At 39.2% G+C, this 18,860-nt stretch overlaps 4 protein-coding genes and 1 pseudogene across 7 annotated transcripts; 3 read left to right on the top strand and 2 right to left on the bottom strand.

Moving 5' to 3' along the window:
• Nucleotides 1-733: 733 nt before the first annotated feature.
• LOC105174000 (proline-rich family protein) lies at nt 734-3,427 on the bottom strand. 2 transcript variants are annotated; one of them, XM_088885653.1, is made up of 2 exons: nt 1,871-3,427; nt 734-751 (listed from the first exon to the last, which is right to left on the bottom strand). In XM_088885653.1, the coding sequence occupies exon 1, from the start codon at nt 3,386-3,388 to the stop codon at nt 1,922-1,924; it is 1,467 nt and encodes a 488-aa protein (XP_088741779.1). In that variant the 5' UTR covers nt 3,389-3,427; the 3' UTR covers nt 734-751; nt 1,871-1,921. The 2 variants fall into 2 exon arrangements, with proteins under 2 accessions (XP_088741779.1, XP_011094252.2); XM_011095950.3 differs by lacking the exon at nt 734-751 and adding an exon at nt 1,666-1,763.
• A 2,874-nt stretch (nt 3,428-6,301) lies between these two features.
• LOC105173991 (AAA-ATPase At2g46620 pseudogene) lies at nt 6,302-8,073 on the top strand (annotated as a pseudogene).
• A 700-nt stretch (nt 8,074-8,773) lies between these two features.
• LOC105173981 (ras-related protein RABA3) lies at nt 8,774-10,342 on the bottom strand. Its single transcript, XM_011095928.3, has 2 exons — nt 9,902-10,342; nt 8,774-9,533 (listed from the first exon to the last, which is right to left on the bottom strand). Exons 1-2 carry the CDS (start codon nt 10,153-10,155, stop codon nt 9,077-9,079), a joined length of 711 nt encoding a protein of 236 aa, XP_011094230.1. The 5' UTR covers nt 10,156-10,342; the 3' UTR covers nt 8,774-9,076.
• Nucleotides 10,343-12,014: 1,672 nt separating this feature from the next.
• Nucleotides 12,015-12,984, top strand: LOC105173971 (ATPase, F1 complex, OSCP/delta subunit protein). The gene has a single exon (XM_011095917.3). It carries the CDS (start codon nt 12,070-12,072, stop codon nt 12,769-12,771), a length of 702 nt encoding a protein of 233 aa, XP_011094219.2. The 5' UTR covers nt 12,015-12,069; the 3' UTR covers nt 12,772-12,984.
• A 1,592-nt stretch (nt 12,985-14,576) lies between these two features.
• LOC105173935 (U-box domain-containing protein 43) lies at nt 14,577-18,834 on the top strand. Of its 3 annotated transcripts, none has more exons than XM_011095885.3 (5): nt 14,577-14,720; nt 15,076-16,392; nt 16,491-16,794; nt 16,902-17,389; nt 17,603-18,834. In XM_011095885.3, the coding sequence occupies exons 2-5, from the start codon at nt 15,166-15,168 to the stop codon at nt 18,596-18,598; spliced, it is 3,015 nt and encodes a 1,004-aa protein (XP_011094187.2). In that variant the 5' UTR covers nt 14,577-14,720; nt 15,076-15,165; the 3' UTR covers nt 18,599-18,834. The 3 variants fall into 3 exon arrangements, with proteins under 3 accessions (XP_011094187.2, XP_088735201.1, XP_011094178.2); XM_011095876.3 differs by having other exon boundaries at nt 14,587-14,799; XM_088879075.1 differs by having other exon boundaries at nt 14,586-16,412; nt 16,463-16,794.
• The last annotated feature ends 26 nt before the right edge of the window (nt 18,835-18,860 follow it).

The following is an 18,860-nucleotide window of genomic DNA, read 5'->3' as shown; positions in this document are numbered from 1 at the left end:
GGGCGGGTCTTACATTTTCGATTTCTGATAATGTGGTAAATTAACATAAAATTAATATACATTCTAATCAATCAAAGATGATTGATAAGAAACACAAACAAAAGTACATACATCAACCCTCTTTCTGTTCCCCCGCGCAATTACATTAATTTACATATTCCCATCCCTTCATTTGTTTCCATACAATATCATTACATTTGGATTCTCTCCCCCCCGCTTTCTTGTATCTTTTCATATAATATCATTACATTTGGATTCTCCTCCCCCCGCTTTCTTGTATCTTTTTCAAACAATTGTTACCCAAAATTTGAGAGACTAAATTATAAAGTGATGATGAAATTGGTGACAGTACTTGATGGGTATACATATATCACCCCTATAAAAAGACTGAAACGCCCTTCATTAAGGGCATTATGGTCATTTCCGCGACCAGGATCCGCGTGTTTTGCAGCGAGCGGGTCGCAGAGGACCCGACCCGGGTCGCATAGACTAACGGAAGACCCGAACAATGACAACCGTTCGATCAGAATGTGAACCAGCAAGATAAGGCCACGTGGCCCAGTATTTGCCGTACAACTGTGTACTATAAATAGACCCGATACGCCATAAATGAGGTAAATGTTATGCATTAATTGAGATCGAACTTTGAGATTGCATACATTTCACTCGATCAACCTAACTTGAGCGTCGGAGGGTCATTGTCGGGGACGTGCCCGACGAGCTCACGGTTCGTGTTTTATTCTCAGGGAACCTAAAATTCAATCCGGAAGAGTTAGTCGACCAGCAGTGAGATTGTCTCAGGAGATCGAATAATTCGACCCGGATCAGTACTGAAGGAATATTATTTATATTTGTGTTTCTGAATTTCCAAAGTGTGTAATTATAGTTGAATAATTGGATGAGAAGCAAAGGCAGAGGCAGAAGTGGATGAATGAGGCTAACACACACCACACACCAATACATACTCATATATACGCCTAAACCAGTACAACTCCATCCCTTTTTCACACACACATATATATATAATGGAGTGGGCCAATATGTTGCCCAAAGTGTTGACTGTCCATGCGACGCCCATATCATTCCCAAACTGCTGTCTGCTCTGCCTTTTTTTCAAAATCACCCATTCAATATATATACATACGCTCATCCATACACACACATTGTAAATATACTCATATATACAATACTAATTAATTATGTTTATGTATGCTTCACTCATCAACTCCAAAATTATGTATTGTGGAGGAATCTTCAGGTAATTAATTTTCATTCTGGCAGGCCCATTAATTCATTGGGCTCCAACTCTCTCAGCCGCTCACGGACTTAATCCTTTGCTTCAAATTTTTAAAATTAGCTAGGCCCAGATTTCAAGCAGTACAACAACAACACTACGGACATAAATCTGACCCAATTAAGTTTATCGGGTTGGTTGGGCCTTGGACAACTTTCCCCAATTCAAAACCTCTTCATTCTTTCAAAACTACAGTACGTATATTTATATCATCATCTCTTTAATGCAGCAGCAGATAAGTATCCAAATTAATTAATTCGGTCCATCATCATCATGTATATATATATATATATATATATACATAGTAGTATTATTGATGATCATTACAAACAAATTAAGATAGCTGAGATGTTGTAGCTAGCTAGACAGTGTTCAGAAGCCAAAATATAGTAAATTTTATTCAATCCAAGAACGAACGTAAACCTGCAGGGGCACGCAGGATGTATGCCCTTTAGCTGCCTTCAATGCACTAGAACAAATTGAAGAATCAGAATCCATAACTTATCTTATCACATGATTTCCAGTCTTGTTTATTATTCCATGACAAACATTGCAAACACAAAAAGAAGCTAATACCTCACCGTGCGTCCTTTGCAGCCAGATATCAATTTATCCATGCTGCTTAATTTAGTCCTTGTTCGCCTTTCTAGTGAGAGAGAGATGGATGCCTGGATCGTTGAAGCGACAAGTGGCGTTGAACAGAATTGAGTTGTTTACTCCCTGAACATTGCTGTTCAAGAATGCTGTCATTGGTTGAGATTGCACTGCCTTTGCTTCCTTATCATCATTATGTTTTCCTTCTTCACCACTCTCACTATTTGATTGATACCCAGATTTACCGTTTTTCTTCTTCTCATCAAGGTTGTGAGAGTGAGTCTTCTTGTGGGAAGTGGTTAACTCCATCACAGCTCCTTTGTTTTCGCCTGCAAGGGTGATGACCCTCATCCCGAAATCTTCCGAATCAGAAAGTAATTTCTTGCCACCTGTGCTCTTATCTTTCTTTGTTGGTTCTCTCTTCCAATTACCAGCAACGCCACTATTATGAGCATTATGCATTTTCGTTGGTTTGTCAATGGTTTCTTGCACCAGCACACTTTTTTGCTCAATCTTCGGCTCGCTCTCCCCATCTGTCGTCATTTGTGCGGGTGGTAGGGTTAAAGGGGAGGGAGGGCGAGATAAAGGCTTCACTTTAGGAGACTGTGCTGGGCTTTTTTCCGCAAGTTTGGCAACTTTCGGAGATGATACAGGTGCTGCGGCCTTGCCATTAACTGTTTCCTTCGGAGCTGCAGTTGCAACGGGTTTTGGGGAAGAAGAAGTTGGCGGAGGTGGTGCTGGAGTTGGGGACCGGGGTGTGGGAGCAGCAATTGGATAAACAACCGGATACCCCGGTGGGGCCCTTGATGGAGATGGTTGAGGAGGAGACCTTGGTGGAGCTCCAGCCGGTGGTGCAACAGGAGACTTCCCGGGGGGAGATGGTCCAGGAGCTGGCGGAGCAGCAGGAGACCTTGGTGAAGCTGCAGGTTGTGCAACAGGGGACTTTGGTGGAGATGGTTGAGGAGCTGGTGGCACAACCGGAGACCTTGGCGGGGGCCTTGATGGAGATGGTTGAGGAGCTGGTGGCGCAACTGGAGAACTTATTGGTGGAGGCGCAGGGGGTGCAACTGGGGCCCTTGGTGCTGGTGCAGTGGGTGCAGGAGGCGATGATGGAGCAGTGGGAGGCAGAGACCGAGCAGTTGATGGGGGTGGCGGAGGGGCTGGCTCTTGAGTTTGAGTTGGCGGCGGAGGGGTGGTAACTGGAGGTGGTGGACGAGTAGCTGGGGTTTGTGGTGGAGCAGGGGCAGGAGTTGGTGGTGGAGCGGGAGCGGGAGCGGGAGCAGGAGTTGGTGGTGGAGCGGGAGCAGGAGTAGGCTGGCGCATAACAATAGATGACAAGCGAAACCATGGACGTGGTTGGCTTGCCATTTTTAGTTTACAACTTGAGAAGCAGTGTAGAATGAGGTGGGAATGGGGTGGTTCTGGACAATGAGGAAAATGGGATGCATCTCCTAATATATATATATATACACACGCGCAACGCACAAGAAAAACAAACATGAAACACGGCCCCTATTCCCAACTCCCAGTTAAGGATTAAGCGCATAGAGAGAAGAAGAAAAGTATCTGATTCGACAAAAAAAGATGTCTACTCACGGTTGGTATTACCTCTTGCCGGGGTCATTCACTCACTAAAGAAAAGCAAAAGACAAGGGACGCTCTCTTCTCATTCACACCATTTCTATTACTAGTATTACATTTGCACCTCTTTTTTTAGTACTATGAACAACAAATTAATGTGTTGCAGGTTAATTAATGTACTTGTGGCAAATAAGAAAAATTAATGTGTTGCAGGTTAATGTACTTGTGGAAAATAAGAAATATGGCATGTGCACTTCACTGTGCTGATTGTGGCTGCATGTTTGTGCGGCAGATATTATTAGTGGCAAGGGATGAAATGATTCCTCATTTTTTAGTCTGGATTTTGTGGTTGGACATAACAAATACATTTGAAACACAAAATATTCTTGAATAGCTTGAGATTCCACACACTAGCAGCTAGCTTTATTTTGTGATTCCATTGCTGACTTTGCTTGTTGAGTTGTTGATTCTGACTGATTTCTGTTCCTCTTAATTCCTACATTTTTGGGTGAGATCTAGATGGGTTCAACGTGGTCCTAAATTCAACCATCACCCCATCTTCTTCTCTTGTACAGACCCAAATGTACTACTTTAATTACCTCTCCTGGATGATGCGTCATATATAGTTTTCTTTAATTGAGTTTCAGACAAAGGTGGAGTCTTCATTTTATTCTATTTGAAAATGATGAAGATGTTTTCAATTCCAACAGAGTATTGCTGCTAGTTGAGGTGTTAATTTTTGTGGATGCACTCATCCTCTGCGCAATAAGAGGTGATACCACCTCAATCATTTTCTGTGCTCTTGTTGCGCATCCCAGTCCGACCAACCCTATTGCTTCATGAACAAATTATGAAGCCTATATTTAAATTTTTATAGTTAATTTGGCATTCTCGAAAATAAGGTAAGAATTCTGCGTCACATGCATCCCCAATACTTGGGACACATCAAATCAAAAAATTTCTACAAAACTCTTTCTAGATTCCCGACGTCTAATCTAGCGCAACAGGTCAAACGGACCCCACTAAATTCGGACCGACTGAGCCTAACTCATTTAAATTGGTCACATCTAAGTCTAAATTACAATTCATTTTTTTTTTCTTTTCTCTCTCTTTTTTTTTTTTTTTTTTTTTTGGTGTTGTTAACCAACTCATGCAACTTTTATTCATTGCATCTTATGCTGCAACCACTTCCTGATTTTCTGTCAGCCGGCCTATTAATAAAAGCCACCTTGCAGCTGCAACTATAACAAGTGTTACTCTCATATAAGTTTTCTCTATGATTTTTAAGCAAGTTCTCTGCATATTTTGACACTTCAGACAACTATTATCATTTTATCTTGATATTATATCAATTCACTTTGATTGTTTCACCATTTTTATTTTTTTTTATGTTGTTTGAAAATTTTCAATTATCTCTTTAGTTAAATCAATTATTGATTTAAGCATTGAAGTGTTAAGCCCTATTTTGTAGGTTCATCCTCCGATCCTTTGATTGAAAACTTTTACATAAAAATCTTTCGACTACTATAGTGCTATTGGAAACCGGCATGCATCAAAGTAAATACCTTTAAAAGTAGCAAAATCCAAGTGAAAATACACACATAAGCAAAACGCGAAAAATATTTGTACAAATTTAAATTCGGGTACGATTAGGGATGGCAAACGAGGCAAACCGGCTCAATTTTGCCGAATCCAAATACTCCAGCCACACCTACCCCGGCCCCAACGTAAGGAATCATATTAATTCCCTCCCATACATATATACGTCTGCTTACGAATTCATTTCTTTGATTGTAGATCTTATAACACATACTTTCTTACAAAGAAAATAATAATAGATAATATTTGAGGGTTCCTGATATTTGAAGAAGTAGGTAGACATATATATATATATAATTGATGGGCACCCATGAGTCATATATATATATATATTAAATTTGAATATGAAAATGGAAGGAGAGGAGCATATTTAAAAGAAAGAGGTAAGCGCGCGACTGGATATTATTTATTTGTAGGGGTCATTAATGCAATATTGGAGGGTCTTATTTTGGCACATAACTTGATGGCTTCCATCTCTATCATCCATATAAATTAGGAAATAATTATTTATATTATATGGAGTAGAATGGGAGGACAAGGTTTTGAGAGTTGGTGGTACGTATACATTCCTGTGGGAGCAGTTTAAAGTTAAATCATTAGTTATGTCCCTAATTTTGAATTGTATAATAATACGTACATGACATTCAATATATCTTCCACTGAATCATCATTTGAATGTTGCTAATGCTTTGGCAGTCGCTCACGCCCGACTTGTTATAAATCACTCACTCAACTTTATATATTGTGAATGTAATTAATGTGATTGTGATCTACTACTTGCATTCAAATTAATAAAATGTCATGTCGTCTCAACTATATATACATATATGTATTTCTTATTTAGTATATAAAATTGATGAGTTAGGACAAGTAATTAAATACCCAAACCGTAAACTGAAAATTGAATACCAAAACCTACGTACCTTGTCTGAATGAATTCCTATTCCTATGGAGAGATATCAAATTAATATTACAGCTAGCTAGAAGCCTAGAACCATTTCAAAGACCAAAATAAATAAATAATTAAGAATCCACCATTATTAATTTTCATAATTGGGTGAAAAATCACTATCAATATCATAATTATATTTCACATTTATGCCATAGAATAGAAAACTTGAGAGAATTTTTTCTTCATTTCTCATAAATTTACTACTCATTCCTTGCCATGTACGTAGCTATTTCCTTTGCCCGCAATTGCAAATAACCACCATTTCCCTAATCCCTCCCTCCATCCCTCCCCTATTATAAGTCAAACCAGCAGCTGCAGCACCACCATATATGTATATATATATATATGTTGCCAAAAATCTAGCCCTCAATTCCCCCGCCCCATGTTGATTTTTGACTCCCTCCTCGCATGTTTCTCAATATCATGTTTGATATTTCTCGTCCGTTTATTTCTTCATCGGACTGCTCTCATACATGTCGTCCGGAAATGGGCAGACTGGGTCGACGACCGACTTCACGTTCACCAACACTTTAAGATTCCTGAGTTCAACGATTCCACTCTCCAGGAAAACCAGTTTTACCGTCGAGTTTCCCTCTACCTCAATTCCTTATTGCCTGCCTTGGAAGACTCCGATTTCACCAACCTCCTCGCCGGCAAAAAACCCAACGACATCCTTCTTTCCCCTGATGATCATCAGGTTATCCGCGACACTTTCCTCGGAGCCCGCCTCTCATGGCTAAATAATGTCCTAAGAGACGACACAAACCAGGTTGTTTCTCGGAGTTTCCTGCTTCGATTCAAGAAAAAGGATAAGCGAAGAATTCTGGAGCCTTATTTTCAACACATACACACGGTTTCCGACGATATAGAGCAGAGAAAAGAATTGAGGATTCACTATTACAGCAACGGAAAATGGAAATCCGTCCCCTTCAACCACCCCGCCACTTTCGACTCCCTTGCAATCGACCCCGATTTGAAAACCAAAATACAATCCGAATTGGAAACCTTTCTCAATTCCAAGCAATATTACAACAAGCTAGGCCGCGTTTGGAAACGCAGCTATCTCCTTTACGGCCCTTCCGGTACCGGAAAATCTAGTTTTATCGCAGCAGTAGCAAATTTTGTCGAATATGATGTTTACAACCTCAATTTGTCGCAATTGGTGGACGATGCAGATCTCACTGCTCTCCTGCTGCAAACCTCCTGTAAATCTCTAATCGTCGTCGAGGATTTGGATCGTTATGTGTCGGGAAAATCGAGGGCGAGGATTTCCTCATCTGGTTTGCTGAATTTCATGGATGGCATATTAAATTTTCAGGGGGAGAGGATAATGATTTTCACGACCAGTTGTAAGGATGGAATTGATTTAGCTTTGCTGCGGCCTGGAAGAATTGATGTCCACATTTATTTTCCCATGTGTGATTTCAATTCTTTTAAAAGTTTGGCTAGCAATTATTTAGGTGTTAAGGAACACAAATTATTCCCACAAGTGGAGGAGATGTTTCAGAGCGGGGCAACCATGAGTCCGGCTGAGATCAGCGAGTTGATGTTGGTGAATAGGAGCTCTCCAAGCCGCGCTTTGAAATCCGTCATCTCCGCATTACAATTAAGCAGTAGGAATGCCGGAAAGGTTGTACCGATGGTATGCGAGAGTGCAGTGTCACCACCAACGCCGCGTTCTATGGCGGAGGACGCTGGTGGCACCGCCTGGAAGGAGACGATGCCCAAAGAGTTTCGAAAATTGTACGGGTTGTTACGGTTGAAGAGCTGCAAGAGACCTGTATCAATAGATGACGACTGCGAAATGATTGAACGGTGATATATATATATATATATCTCTCTCGTATAGTTTGGAATAGAATTTTTCCTTTTGTTTTGTTTTGCTTTTGTTTTGCTTTTGTTTTTAATTTTTCAAATCAGCAGCAAATTATGTAATTTTAGAGAGAAAGATTGGATATCTGATGGTGAATTACGACTGTGTCTGAAAGTCATTAGTGTCAGCAGGGTAATATATTAAGCTTGTATATGTTGATATAATAACTTGATTCTACAATATTCTCTCCCCCCCCCCCCCCTCTCTCTCATGAAAAAAAAAATTTGGAGCCAGATTGTTAGGAGTTGGAACTAAAAAGATAGGCCCTATATTCGTTTGTTCATTATTGGAGATGAGTTTTGAGCTGTCCGTGTCTTCGATTTTACCTACTGTCAGGCAGGCCCTCCCTATTTTCCCTGGAAACTATAAGAAAATATGTTAGCAGAGAAAAGTATTCTACTACTCTTAAGGATTTTATTCTTGTAAAAAAATGCAAGGAAACTCAAATTTGTAACAGTTTTATCTTTTCATGAGATATTTTGGATTTGAGGCAGATTGGGTTGCTATGATTTGATCCTAGGTGTAAGTATCCTACATATATATATACATAGTTGTGCTGGGACCTATGCCTGTTCCATCATTGTGCCTGCCTGATACTAGGATCAGGCTCCTCTTATTAAATAATCCGAGTTTTATGAGGAAGGATGCAAAAGTCGATGTCAATTGTTGTATTATAGTACTCCAACAATACAATTAGCAGTGTTAGATTTACAACCAAAGCTGGGACACACAATTAACACCCCCCTTCTCTTTCTTTCCTCAATATACTGCGGCCGAAAGTATGAGACTTGCCATTTCAAATTAGTAACTTTTTTGCATAATATCTCACTCACTTTTAAACATTTTAATACCTACTTTTATGCCGGACAAGATTATGATATGAGAAGACTAGAAATCCTCCTACAACATTGAATCATAATACTAGAAGGAGCACTCTGCCAAGAGAAGACATCAGAAACACAACCTCACACGAAATCCTGGAAATTCTATGGAGAAATCCTAGCACACATTAATTAATACTCATATGTATTCTTTATATGATTCTAAATCCAGAAGGCCAACAAGCATCATCAACCTTCTCTTGTCAGTCTCCGTGTCATGCCCCAGAAATGGAACGACCCTTTTCTTGGTGGCACACAACACTTAAATGCAAAACCTCACCCAACAATTAATTCCACCTCTCTCAACAAGAACAGGTGGATAATTTCTTCATCTCACTTACTTCAAAATCAGCACCTGATGTTGCATCGATTTTTAATCCCTTGAGCAGTCCCCCATTATTCAAGTCTGGCTTTACAGTATTACTGCTATCTAATGGCTTCTTGGATATCACATTGTAGATCTCCTCAAGCAGCTTACGGAATGCTGTATCCACATTCTCCCCACTAAGTGCCGATGTTTCAAAAAAATACAGACCTTGATTTTCTGCGAATTCCACAGCATCCTCTGTGGGGACTGTCCTCAGATCAGCAAGATCAGCTTTGTTGCCAATTAAGGCGATCACGATGGAATTGTCTGCATGAGCCCTCAGCTCCTCAACCCATCTAGCCACATGATCAAAGCTCTGTCTCTTGGTAACGTCGTAGACTAACATTGCCCCTAGAGCCCCCCTGTAGTAAGCACTTGTGACAGCCCTGTATCTGCAGGTTTCAGTACCCAACATCTCCTCAATCATGTATTAACCAATTTTTCACGCTATAGCCAAACGTCCCACTAAATCGAGTAGCTATTCAATCAATGAACTCAATGACTTGGACTATTTCATACGTTACCATCCACATAATATACAGAACCTCAAGCATTTCTCTTCATTTTCGTTATCAGCCATAGCTCAAGAAAAATGGTGGTTAGCATTAAAAAATAGTAAATAAATAAACCGCGATCATCATATGGGCTGCTATCACATTATTAATGTATGATTAACAAGTTATAAATATTCAAAATGTTGAATCCCCAGCAAGAAGATAAAAAACAAGAATTTTCTGGGGAATCAGGATAAGAAGCTAACCTCTCCTGACCGGCAGTGTCCCAGATCTGAGCCTTAACAAATTTGGAGTTGATGTTTACCGTCCTGGTCTGAAACTCAACTCCAATGGTGGATTTTGAGTCTAAACAAAACTCATTCTTGGCAAACCTGGACAGAAGCTGAGTCTTCCCCACGGCTGAGTCGCCAATCACCACCACTTTGAACACATAGTCTATCTTATCTGGCCCACTTTCCAGGTGACCCTCAGTTTCGCTACCGTTCATTTCTTGATTCATTTTCTGCCTCCAATTCTGAAAGTGAAAGCACAGAACAGAAGAAGAGAAAACGCTGGTCTTTTTTCTTTGCGACTACAATTCAACTTTTGAAAGTTGGTCTGCGGTTTTACTAGTTGTCTAAGACTAGTTTTCCTAGTAAAGGCGGTTAAATAAGACCGAAAGATGGATTGGCGTTGGCCACACCCGTACCTCGTAGACAAACACTCTTTTCAATCACTGTTCAATTGCATTCACTGTCTTTTGTGGAGTATTTTTTACTACCTTTTCAATAATATGTAGATTATTGTGTTTGGATGATAAACATAATTAGTTCTTTTTTATTTGGAGTTATTCTTTCACACGGAAAGTCAAGTACAAACTATTTTGTTAAAATCAACTCTGTACAATCTCTCCCACGAAAATTCCGAAACATTCTTCAACCATCTGCAAATTTCACACTTTTCAAAATTAAAGTTTAAGCTATTTTACACACTTCCTTCAAGACCAGGTTGAGAGTTGTTCTGCCAAACTTATAAATAAGGCCATTAAATGAATACAGAGTGGAAAAGTGTGTGTCTTGGTCCTTGGAGATTCAAGTTTAGAGAGAAGCAAATAAAAGATAGTTGTACAAACATCCATTTTGAGTTGGAGTTTTAGCAGAACCAGATTGGCCTCTGCTTTATTTAAGAGGCCAACAACTTTATGAGCAAAGTGGTTGGTTGGTTGGCAAAGCAGCCAGAGTTATATTTCTTCGGTTGGGAGAAATTGTTCTTGGTACATTACCTTAATTTCAGGCGAAATGCCGGGGTTTAAACTCCATTGCAATCAAGAAAGTGGGAGTTGGCCTGGATGATGATGATACGACTACTGCTTACCTTGAACCCCATTGTTCCTCTCATTTATTGAACCCCACATACAAGGTGGGTGAGGGGTTTAGTAAGTTGTCACCAAAAATACAAGTGTAATGCTTGCTTGAGCTAGAGTTCAGTTAAAAGTTGAGGGTTAAAACATTGTGAAAAACTGCATTGTACGAGCCACATCAATAATATGTGCAAGGACCAAGCACCAAGAGTGATGCCATGATGAGGGCACCGACAGTTTTGGGACATAAGTACCTTTTCATATTATCTTGATCATAACTTTAAGACTTGTTATCTGCCCAAAACTATGATTATTTAAGACTATCATTTATAAGCATAATTAGTTATTACTAGCTTAGAGACAAAATAATGCACAGTACTTTTCAGTGTGTACTCAGATTTCTCTTCTTTTTTTTTCCGGCTTTTGGGAGGGGGGACAGGACAGAGTTTGTAGTCAGGGAACAGGAGCATGGGCCTATCTGGGCTATACTATGTCCATACGCCGAATAAGAAAGGCCTGCTGTTAGGCTTGTACAAGAATAAGCCGGCCTCCAAAGATGTTATTGGGATACATAAATGAGAGTGGATTACAGAAAACAATGTCATTACTCTCCCAAGAAACTTTAGTTATACAATGGCAGTTAAATTAAAGTTAGTTGCCCATTAAGACCAAAATATTAGCAAATCATACAGATATTGAGAACACCTCTATTGAAATCTGCTCCCACTACTCTCCCTTGTCCTGTCTCGAATCAGTTATGCATTAACATGCATCTCTCTTTCTACATGTCTTCAAATCAAGCCCTCTTCAATGAAAATTGTGAGTCAATCCTAATAAGGTATGAACCCTTTAATGTTCTTTGACATCCAATTGAAAAACAAGAACAATTTCTTTATGCCAAAGTTGATATCATTGCAACACTTGTTAGTGGCTTCTAAGTTCTAATGGGTGGACCCTTCAATTTTTTGGCTGTATTTAGTGGGTGGACTGGGGGTGATGACTGATGAGTCTATCCCATTCCCATCTCTCATTGCCTCACAACTTCCCAATCTTTCTTCATTTCTAATTCTAGCCATGGATACCCTGTCAGGCTCCGTATCCACCTTCAACATCCCCAGCCTTCATCCCAAATCTCACCATCTCAAGAGCCATCTTTCTCACTTGATTGCATCAACTAGCACAGCAAAAACTCCTAAGGTATCAAATAAAGCCACCATTTTTACTGCCCACAACAACTTCACTCCTCCACTTGTTAATTCTTCTCAATCAGCCTTACCACTCAAACAATCCTCAAAGCAGCCAGAATCCCACCACAAGGCCTCCAGTACTGGCTACGCCGTTGCCCTCTTAGATGTAGCACGATGCAATAACGTGCTGGAAGTAGTGGAGAGGGATGTCAAGAGGCTGTCCAAATGGCTTTGCAATGACCAACTCAGAGCTATAGTACTTGTCAACCCTTGTGTGGAAAAGGGAGAAATATTAAAAGAGATTGTCAAAAAGGGTAAGTTTCACAAGTATTTGGTGAAATTGGTGAAGTTGTTGGTTGAGAAAAATAAGGTGGAAATGCTGAGTGAAGTGCTGATGGAATTCGGGAGGTTTTATGATGATGTGAGTGGGTCGGCTAATAGTCAAGTGGTGTTTGTTTCATGTGGGGAGAAGATAGAGGAAAAAGAAATACTGGGAATTGCTAGGACGGTGCAAAAGCTTAGTGGGGCTGCCAAAGTGAAGGTGAGGCAACTTGTTGGCGAATTGCCATCAATATCGTTTGCTCCCTGACTTCTACTTGATGAGGTTGTGAAAGAAACTACGTATACATTAGCTAGCACTTCCAACTTCCAAGGATTTAGCCTTCAATATATGTAGGCTTCAGTTTGTTGCTTGCTTTAAAAGACATCAAAAACTAAATTTAGATACAAGAACTGGTCCTGTAATCTTGATATTTGTGTTTAATGTTTTGATGATGTAATAATGAAGCAGCCATTCTTATGACTCTATTCTTTCATTTTTCCTGCTAGCTGCATGTAATTAGAGAGTGTATAATTTTTCCTATGTGGTTTGCATAATTGTAGGTGATGCTAATTTGTTGGTCTTAATTACATTTTGGAGAAGTCTCATCTTACTTGGAAAGATGATACTCTCTTGCGTTAGTTGAGCTTCTGAAGTCTGCATATATATGTTGATCACATATATGCTCTGCATCAAACTCATTATTTAGCTCTGAGGCTTTGGCAGCTCAATCCAACCTATCTGCACTTTCTTTATAAGCAATATATTTCACTACTAAAACCATCTTTTAGCATTTACAAATTAGTGAATTTGGCTACAAAACATGATGCTGTTTCTTTGCCAACTATATATATGGGGGCGGGGGGGGGGGGGGGGGGGCGGCGGCGGTTTAAATATAAAATATAGTAACTATTTTGAAATGATGTTGTTTCTTTGCTATATATAAAATATAGTAACTATATATATTGAAAGATGTAAATTGCTAAAAAGAAATGTTCCATAGAGTATAATATGTTGTCTTTTTTTTTAACTAGAAGAAGAAATTCATAGATTAGGCTGAAAAGAATAAGAGGAAATGACTTGTTCCACATAGGAGAATGATGAAAAAAAGTAAAAGAATTGATAAATATATATATGGTGTTGTGGGGGTGATACACATAAGCTCTTTATATTAAATTTAAATTCAAAGTTGTGGTTGAAGTGCTGTGAAAATTAGAGTACACATAGAGTGCTCCACTTGCTTGACCTGACCTTGGCCTTTTTAGGCGTTTGGGTGAAAGTCTTGGCAGCTATTCGATTTCAGCAGTTGCATTTCAATGCCATAATGGCACAATTGAAACTACAGGCTATTACACCTTGCGCATTAAGAGGGTGTTTGATTGATGTGTTTTTTGATAGTGTTACGCCGAAAAAACTGCAATCGTTTTATATTTAAAAAAATTACGCTATAATCAATGCAATACTGATTCGAGACATATATTTTCTTCAATGTAAATAATGTATTTTGCGATTCGATTATTTTACAATTTTCATTAGATTGTACGTAGTTGTTGTAATACAACTCTCTTTGTAAGTTATTTTTTTCATCGTTTTGTCATAAACAATGCATCTATTGTGTTACTATTTTATTCCAACATGATTGTTACTGCTTTTGACATCTAAATGCGATTGTTAAATTCAAAACATTATTCTATTACATGAAATTGAATTTTTTTCAACATAATTTGCTCATTTGTAATATTATAGCAAGTGGCTTGCATTTTTCGCTTTTTAAAAATAAAGATTTCGTGTGCATCAATTTATTACTGACGTTATTTAATATTACAGTAAATTTTATTCATCATTAAAAGAAACATATTAAACAAATGTTGATACACCACACACTATTATGAAAAAAGATAAAAAGTGAGAGAGATAAAAACATATACTCTAATAGCATTATATATATATATATGTATAATAAAAAAGATGTGGACGCAGTCAAATATGTATAATAAAAAAGATATTAAAAAATGAGGAGCTGGAAGCGTTTGTTTAATTAGTGGTCCATCTTTAGATATCACATCATAATACAGAGTAGTCCCAGCTCCAGTATGATGTTTTCACCGTATATAAGAATTATTATTACTAGAGGTGCAGTGCGGTGCCGGCTGCTGCTGCTGATGAAAATAAACATGTCTGAACCAAATGTTGAATGGATATGGGCATATGGGCAGAGGGTAGGGTACTCTACTCTTCTTCCTGTTATTCATGCCATCTTCTTGTAATTCTACTTCTGAGTCTGATCACACTCTCGGCGTAAGTCTTCTCGCTCACTACTGATTTTCATCTCTTTCTTGGTCAACCACCCAACTCCTCAACTTTCTTCTTCCCACATCTTTCTCTTCAACCACTGTTGCCTTTCATGGTCTTCCTCCATCCTGATTTTTTGTTCCATGCTTTTCTGATTTTTGATGAATTTCTTCCTCGATCAAGCTTTCTTGGTGAATTCACGCGATCTTGTCTATGTGGTTATTTTTTAGTAATGATGTGAAATATATTGTATTCTGAACCTACTTAGGCACTTTAATTCAGGACCGTAGATGAGAACTACCCATCTTTTGAATTGGAGCAGAGACGAGCTGTTTAAATGAGTCGATTATATCCTCTCACAGATTGCTAAAAATGGTAGTGGACATGGCAACTAATTCATCTCCTGTGGAAGTCGTCTCTCACACTACAAAGGCCATCCTTGAGATAATAGCAGCCTCTGATAGCCTGCTTATTCAGAACAAGAGTTTCCTACAACTCTCATCTTACTTGGATAGGATCATTCCGCTCTTGCACGAGTTGACTACGATAGACATCATTGCTTCTCAAGGCTTGAGCAACTTTCTTGAAATCCTATACCATGAGATAAAGGAGGCAAAGAAACTAATTACTGATTGCAGTGAAAGAAGCAGGTTTTATATCTTATTGAATTGTAGATCAATTGCCAAGCAAATCGATGATATTACTAAAGAGATTACCCATGCACTAAGTTGCTTTAGTTTTGCTTCTCTAAACATGTCATTGAAGATCAGGGAAGATATAAGCCAACTTGTTAGTGAAATGCAGAATGCTGATTTCGGTGTTGCAATGGCAGAAGAAGAGATCTTAGAGAAAATAGAATCAGGCATGCAGGAAAGAAGTATTGATCCGATCTATGCCAATAATTTGTTAGTTTCCATTGCAAAGGCCATTGGTGTTTCAACCCAACGTTCGGAATTGAGAAAGGAATTTAACAAACTCAAGAGCGAGATAGAAAATTTGCGGTTGAGGAAACATGATAATGAAGCCATACAGTTGGATCAAATGATTGCTTTGCTAGAAAAGGCAGATGCAGCATCATCTCTTGAGGATAGAGAAAATAAATACTTAAGTAAGAGACAATCTTTAGGCATGCAACCATCGGAACCTCTCTTGTCTTTTTATTGCCCAATCACTAAAGAAGTTATGGTTGATCCTGCGGAGACACCTTCAGGGCATACATTTGAGAGGAGTGCTATAATGAAGTGGTTATTGGAGGCAGACGAACCAGTATGTCCCTTGACGTCAATTCCATTGGACACTTCAATGCTGAGGCCTAATAAAACCCTGAGGCAGTCTATTGAAGAATGGAAGGAGAGGAACACCATGATCACTATTGCGTCACTGAAATCTAGACTTTTGTCGGGACAAGAGGAAGAGGTGCTTCATTGCTTGGAACAGCTGAAGGATCTGTGTGAACAGAGAGAAGCACACAGGGAATGGTTGGTTTTCGAGAATTATATACCAAGTCTTGTTGAGCTTCTTCGTGTGAAGAACCGGGGTATTAGGAATCAAGCTCTTCTCATACTTTGCTTGCTGGTAAAGGGCAATGATGATGCTAAGGTACCAATTTCACTGTTTTAGTTCAAGCTGGGTTGTGTCGAGGATTAAGTTGTTGAAGTCTTGATTTGAGTGCCTTTCCCTTTGCGATCATTTCACAGGAAAGAATTGCTAAAGTTGAGAATTCCATTGAACCAATTGTTCAGTTTCTTGGCCGTCGTATTGGTGAAAGAAAACTAGCTGTGACATTACTACTGGAACTCTCAAAATGTGGGGCAGTGCGTGACTGTATTGGGAAGGTCCAAGGCTGCATACTTCTTCTGGTAACCATGTTAGGCAACACTGACCGACAAGCTGCCAAAGATGCGAAAAATGTCTTGGACAATCTTTCATACTCTGATGACAATGTTGTGCTCATGGCAAAAAATAATTATTTTAGATATCTACTGGAACGTCTATCTTCAGGTATGTCTCTTTATCTTATCTTTGAATTCAGTGCTTCATGATTGTCCAGTATGTTGGATATTGTCAACTATGACATTACAACTAATGCCTCGAGTTTGTTATGGCAGATTCTGATCATATTAAGATGACAATGGCAAAAACCTTGGGGGAGATGGAATTGACTGATCATAATAAATCATCACTAGCTGAAAGTGGTGTCTTGGATGTACTTATTGTATTAGTCTCGCATGATGACGTGGAAATGAAATTAGTAGCAATTCAAGCACTTCTGAATCTTGCAAGCTTGAAAAAGAACGGGCAGGAGATGATAAAGAAGGGTGCAGTCCCTCCACTGTTGGATATTCTCTACCAACAAACATCACCACAAAGGTTGCGTGAACTAGTGGCAGCTACTATTGTGCATCTTGCTCTGTCAACTATACCTGAAGGTTCTCACCGGACGCCGGTTTTGATGTTGGAATCTGATGAGGATATTTCTGAACTGTTTTCCTTAATTAATCTGACGAGTTCCCCCCTACAGCAAAACATTCTCCAAGCTTTTCATGCCATGTGCCTATCTCCATCTGCTAATGCAGTCAAATCAAAGCTAAGAGAGGTAAATAATTTTGTGCCCCAGAGTAACTCCTTTTTATGTTTCCCTACTCAGAGACACAACTGATCTCTTTTGCAGTGAGGTTCACTAGTGCGGTATTATTTCAATTTGTTTTTATCAGCCCATTCGCATTCTTTTGATTGCCTTCCAGTCCATGCCTTGAGTAGGGTTTAATTATACTGATTCTCACTTTTACCTGATTCATTGCCTTCATAGTGCTCAGCTGTTCAAACATTGTTCCAGTTATGTGAGGTCGATAATATCATTTTACGTCCAAGCGCTGTGAAGCTGTTATGTTGCTTAACTGAAGATGGTGATGAGACTACAATGTTGGAGCATCTGACACAAACTTCAATTGAAACCTTGCTCAAACTTAGTAAGACTTCTGATGATGAGGAAGAGATTGCCTCGACCCTGGGTATAATTGCTAACCTTCCGAACTCTACCAAAATCTCTGAGTGGCTGTTGCAATCTGGAAATCTCCCTAAAATTTTTAGTTTTATTCCTGATGGTAAGAGTAGTATTCACCAAAACCATCAGCTGACCGAGAACGCTGTGGGAGCCATATGTCGTTTGACTGTTCAAACAAGCGTTCAATTACAGAAAAAAGTAGCAGAAGCCAGCATTATCCCCTTGCTGGTAAAGTTGCTAGATATAGGAACCAGCTCAACAATAAGGCGAGCTGCCATATCTCTTGCTCAGCTTTCAGGGAGTTCCCCTATGCTGAGTAGGCAAATCTCAAGGCATCAAGGTTTTTGGTGTTTCTCATCATTACCAGAGGAAGCCTGCCCTGTTCATCAGGGAATTTGTACAGTGGAATCCTCATTTTGCCTAGTAGAGGCTGGTGCAATTCCTCCTCTTATTCGGGTTCTGAGGAAGCCAGAACCCGACGTCTGTGAAGCTGCTTTGGATGCCCTCTTGACTTTGATCAACGGTGAAATGTTGCAAAATGGTTGCAAAGTGCTGGCTGAAGCAAATGCGATGCCTGTTATAATTAAATTAGTTAGCAGCCCTTCTTCTAGTTTGCAGGAAAAGGTTTTGAATTCTCTGCAGAGGATTTTTAACTTGGTGGAATATAAGCAAAAGTATGGAGCTTCAGCTCAGATGCCTCTGGTGGATTTGACGCAAAGGAGAGACAGTAGCTTGAAATCTTTAGCCGCCAAGATACTTGCTCAGTTAAATGTGCTTCATAATCAGTCTTCTTATTTCTAAAGGAAAACACTTGTTTCCTTCTCGACTTTGCTAGAATTTCCAGCTTTATTGATCTGATGTTCTTCTCATATGTATATCTGTTGGTTGTTTGTTTTATGTCGGAACATTGAAGCCACAGCTGATCTTGGCATTAAAGAAGCCAGGTTGCACAAAAATACAGTGAAATTCTTTTGTAGTTGAGAATATTTATATTTGTAAACTATTTGTGATTCTTAGTGTGTATTTAAACTTTCTCAGCCCAAAGAAACTACTACAATGTGCA

This window comes from Sesamum indicum, linkage group LG1, assembly GCF_026168435.1.
Source record: "Sesamum indicum cultivar Baizhima isolate 11 linkage group LG1, ASM2616843v1, whole genome shotgun sequence".
NCBI classification, from domain to species: domain Eukaryota; kingdom Viridiplantae; phylum Streptophyta; class Magnoliopsida; order Lamiales; family Pedaliaceae; genus Sesamum; species Sesamum indicum.
The sequence above is the reverse complement of the archived record's forward strand: the minus strand, read 5'-3'. Positions and strand labels throughout refer to the sequence as shown.

Bases quoted from the DNA above. Each gene is read 5' to 3' on its own strand.
- LOC105174000 (XM_088885653.1), bottom strand. From the start codon at position 3,388: ATGTTTGTTTTTCTTGTGCGTTGCGCGTGTGTATATATATATATATTA.
- LOC105173935 (XM_088879075.1), top strand. From the start codon at position 15,166: ATGGTAGTGGACATGGCAACTAATTCATCTCCTGTGGAAGTCGTCTCT. The intron at 16,413-16,462 runs GTTCAAGCTGGG...TCTTGATTTGAG, and splicing joins GTACCAATTTCACTGTTTTA to TGCCTTTCCCTTTGCGATCA. The intron at 16,795-16,901 runs GTATGTCTCTTT...TTGTTATGGCAG, and splicing joins ACTGGAACGTCTATCTTCAG to ATTCTGATCATATTAAGATG.
- LOC105173971 (XM_011095917.3), top strand. From the start codon at position 12,070: ATGGATACCCTGTCAGGCTCCGTATCCACCTTCAACATCCCCAGCCTT.
- LOC105173981 (XM_011095928.3), bottom strand. From the start codon at position 10,155: ATGAATCAAGAAATGAACGGTAGCGAAACTGAGGGTCACCTGGAAAGT. The intron at 9,534-9,901 runs GTTAGCTTCTTA...TGAAACCTGCAG, and splicing joins GACACTGCCGGTCAGGAGAG to ATACAGGGCTGTCACAAGTG.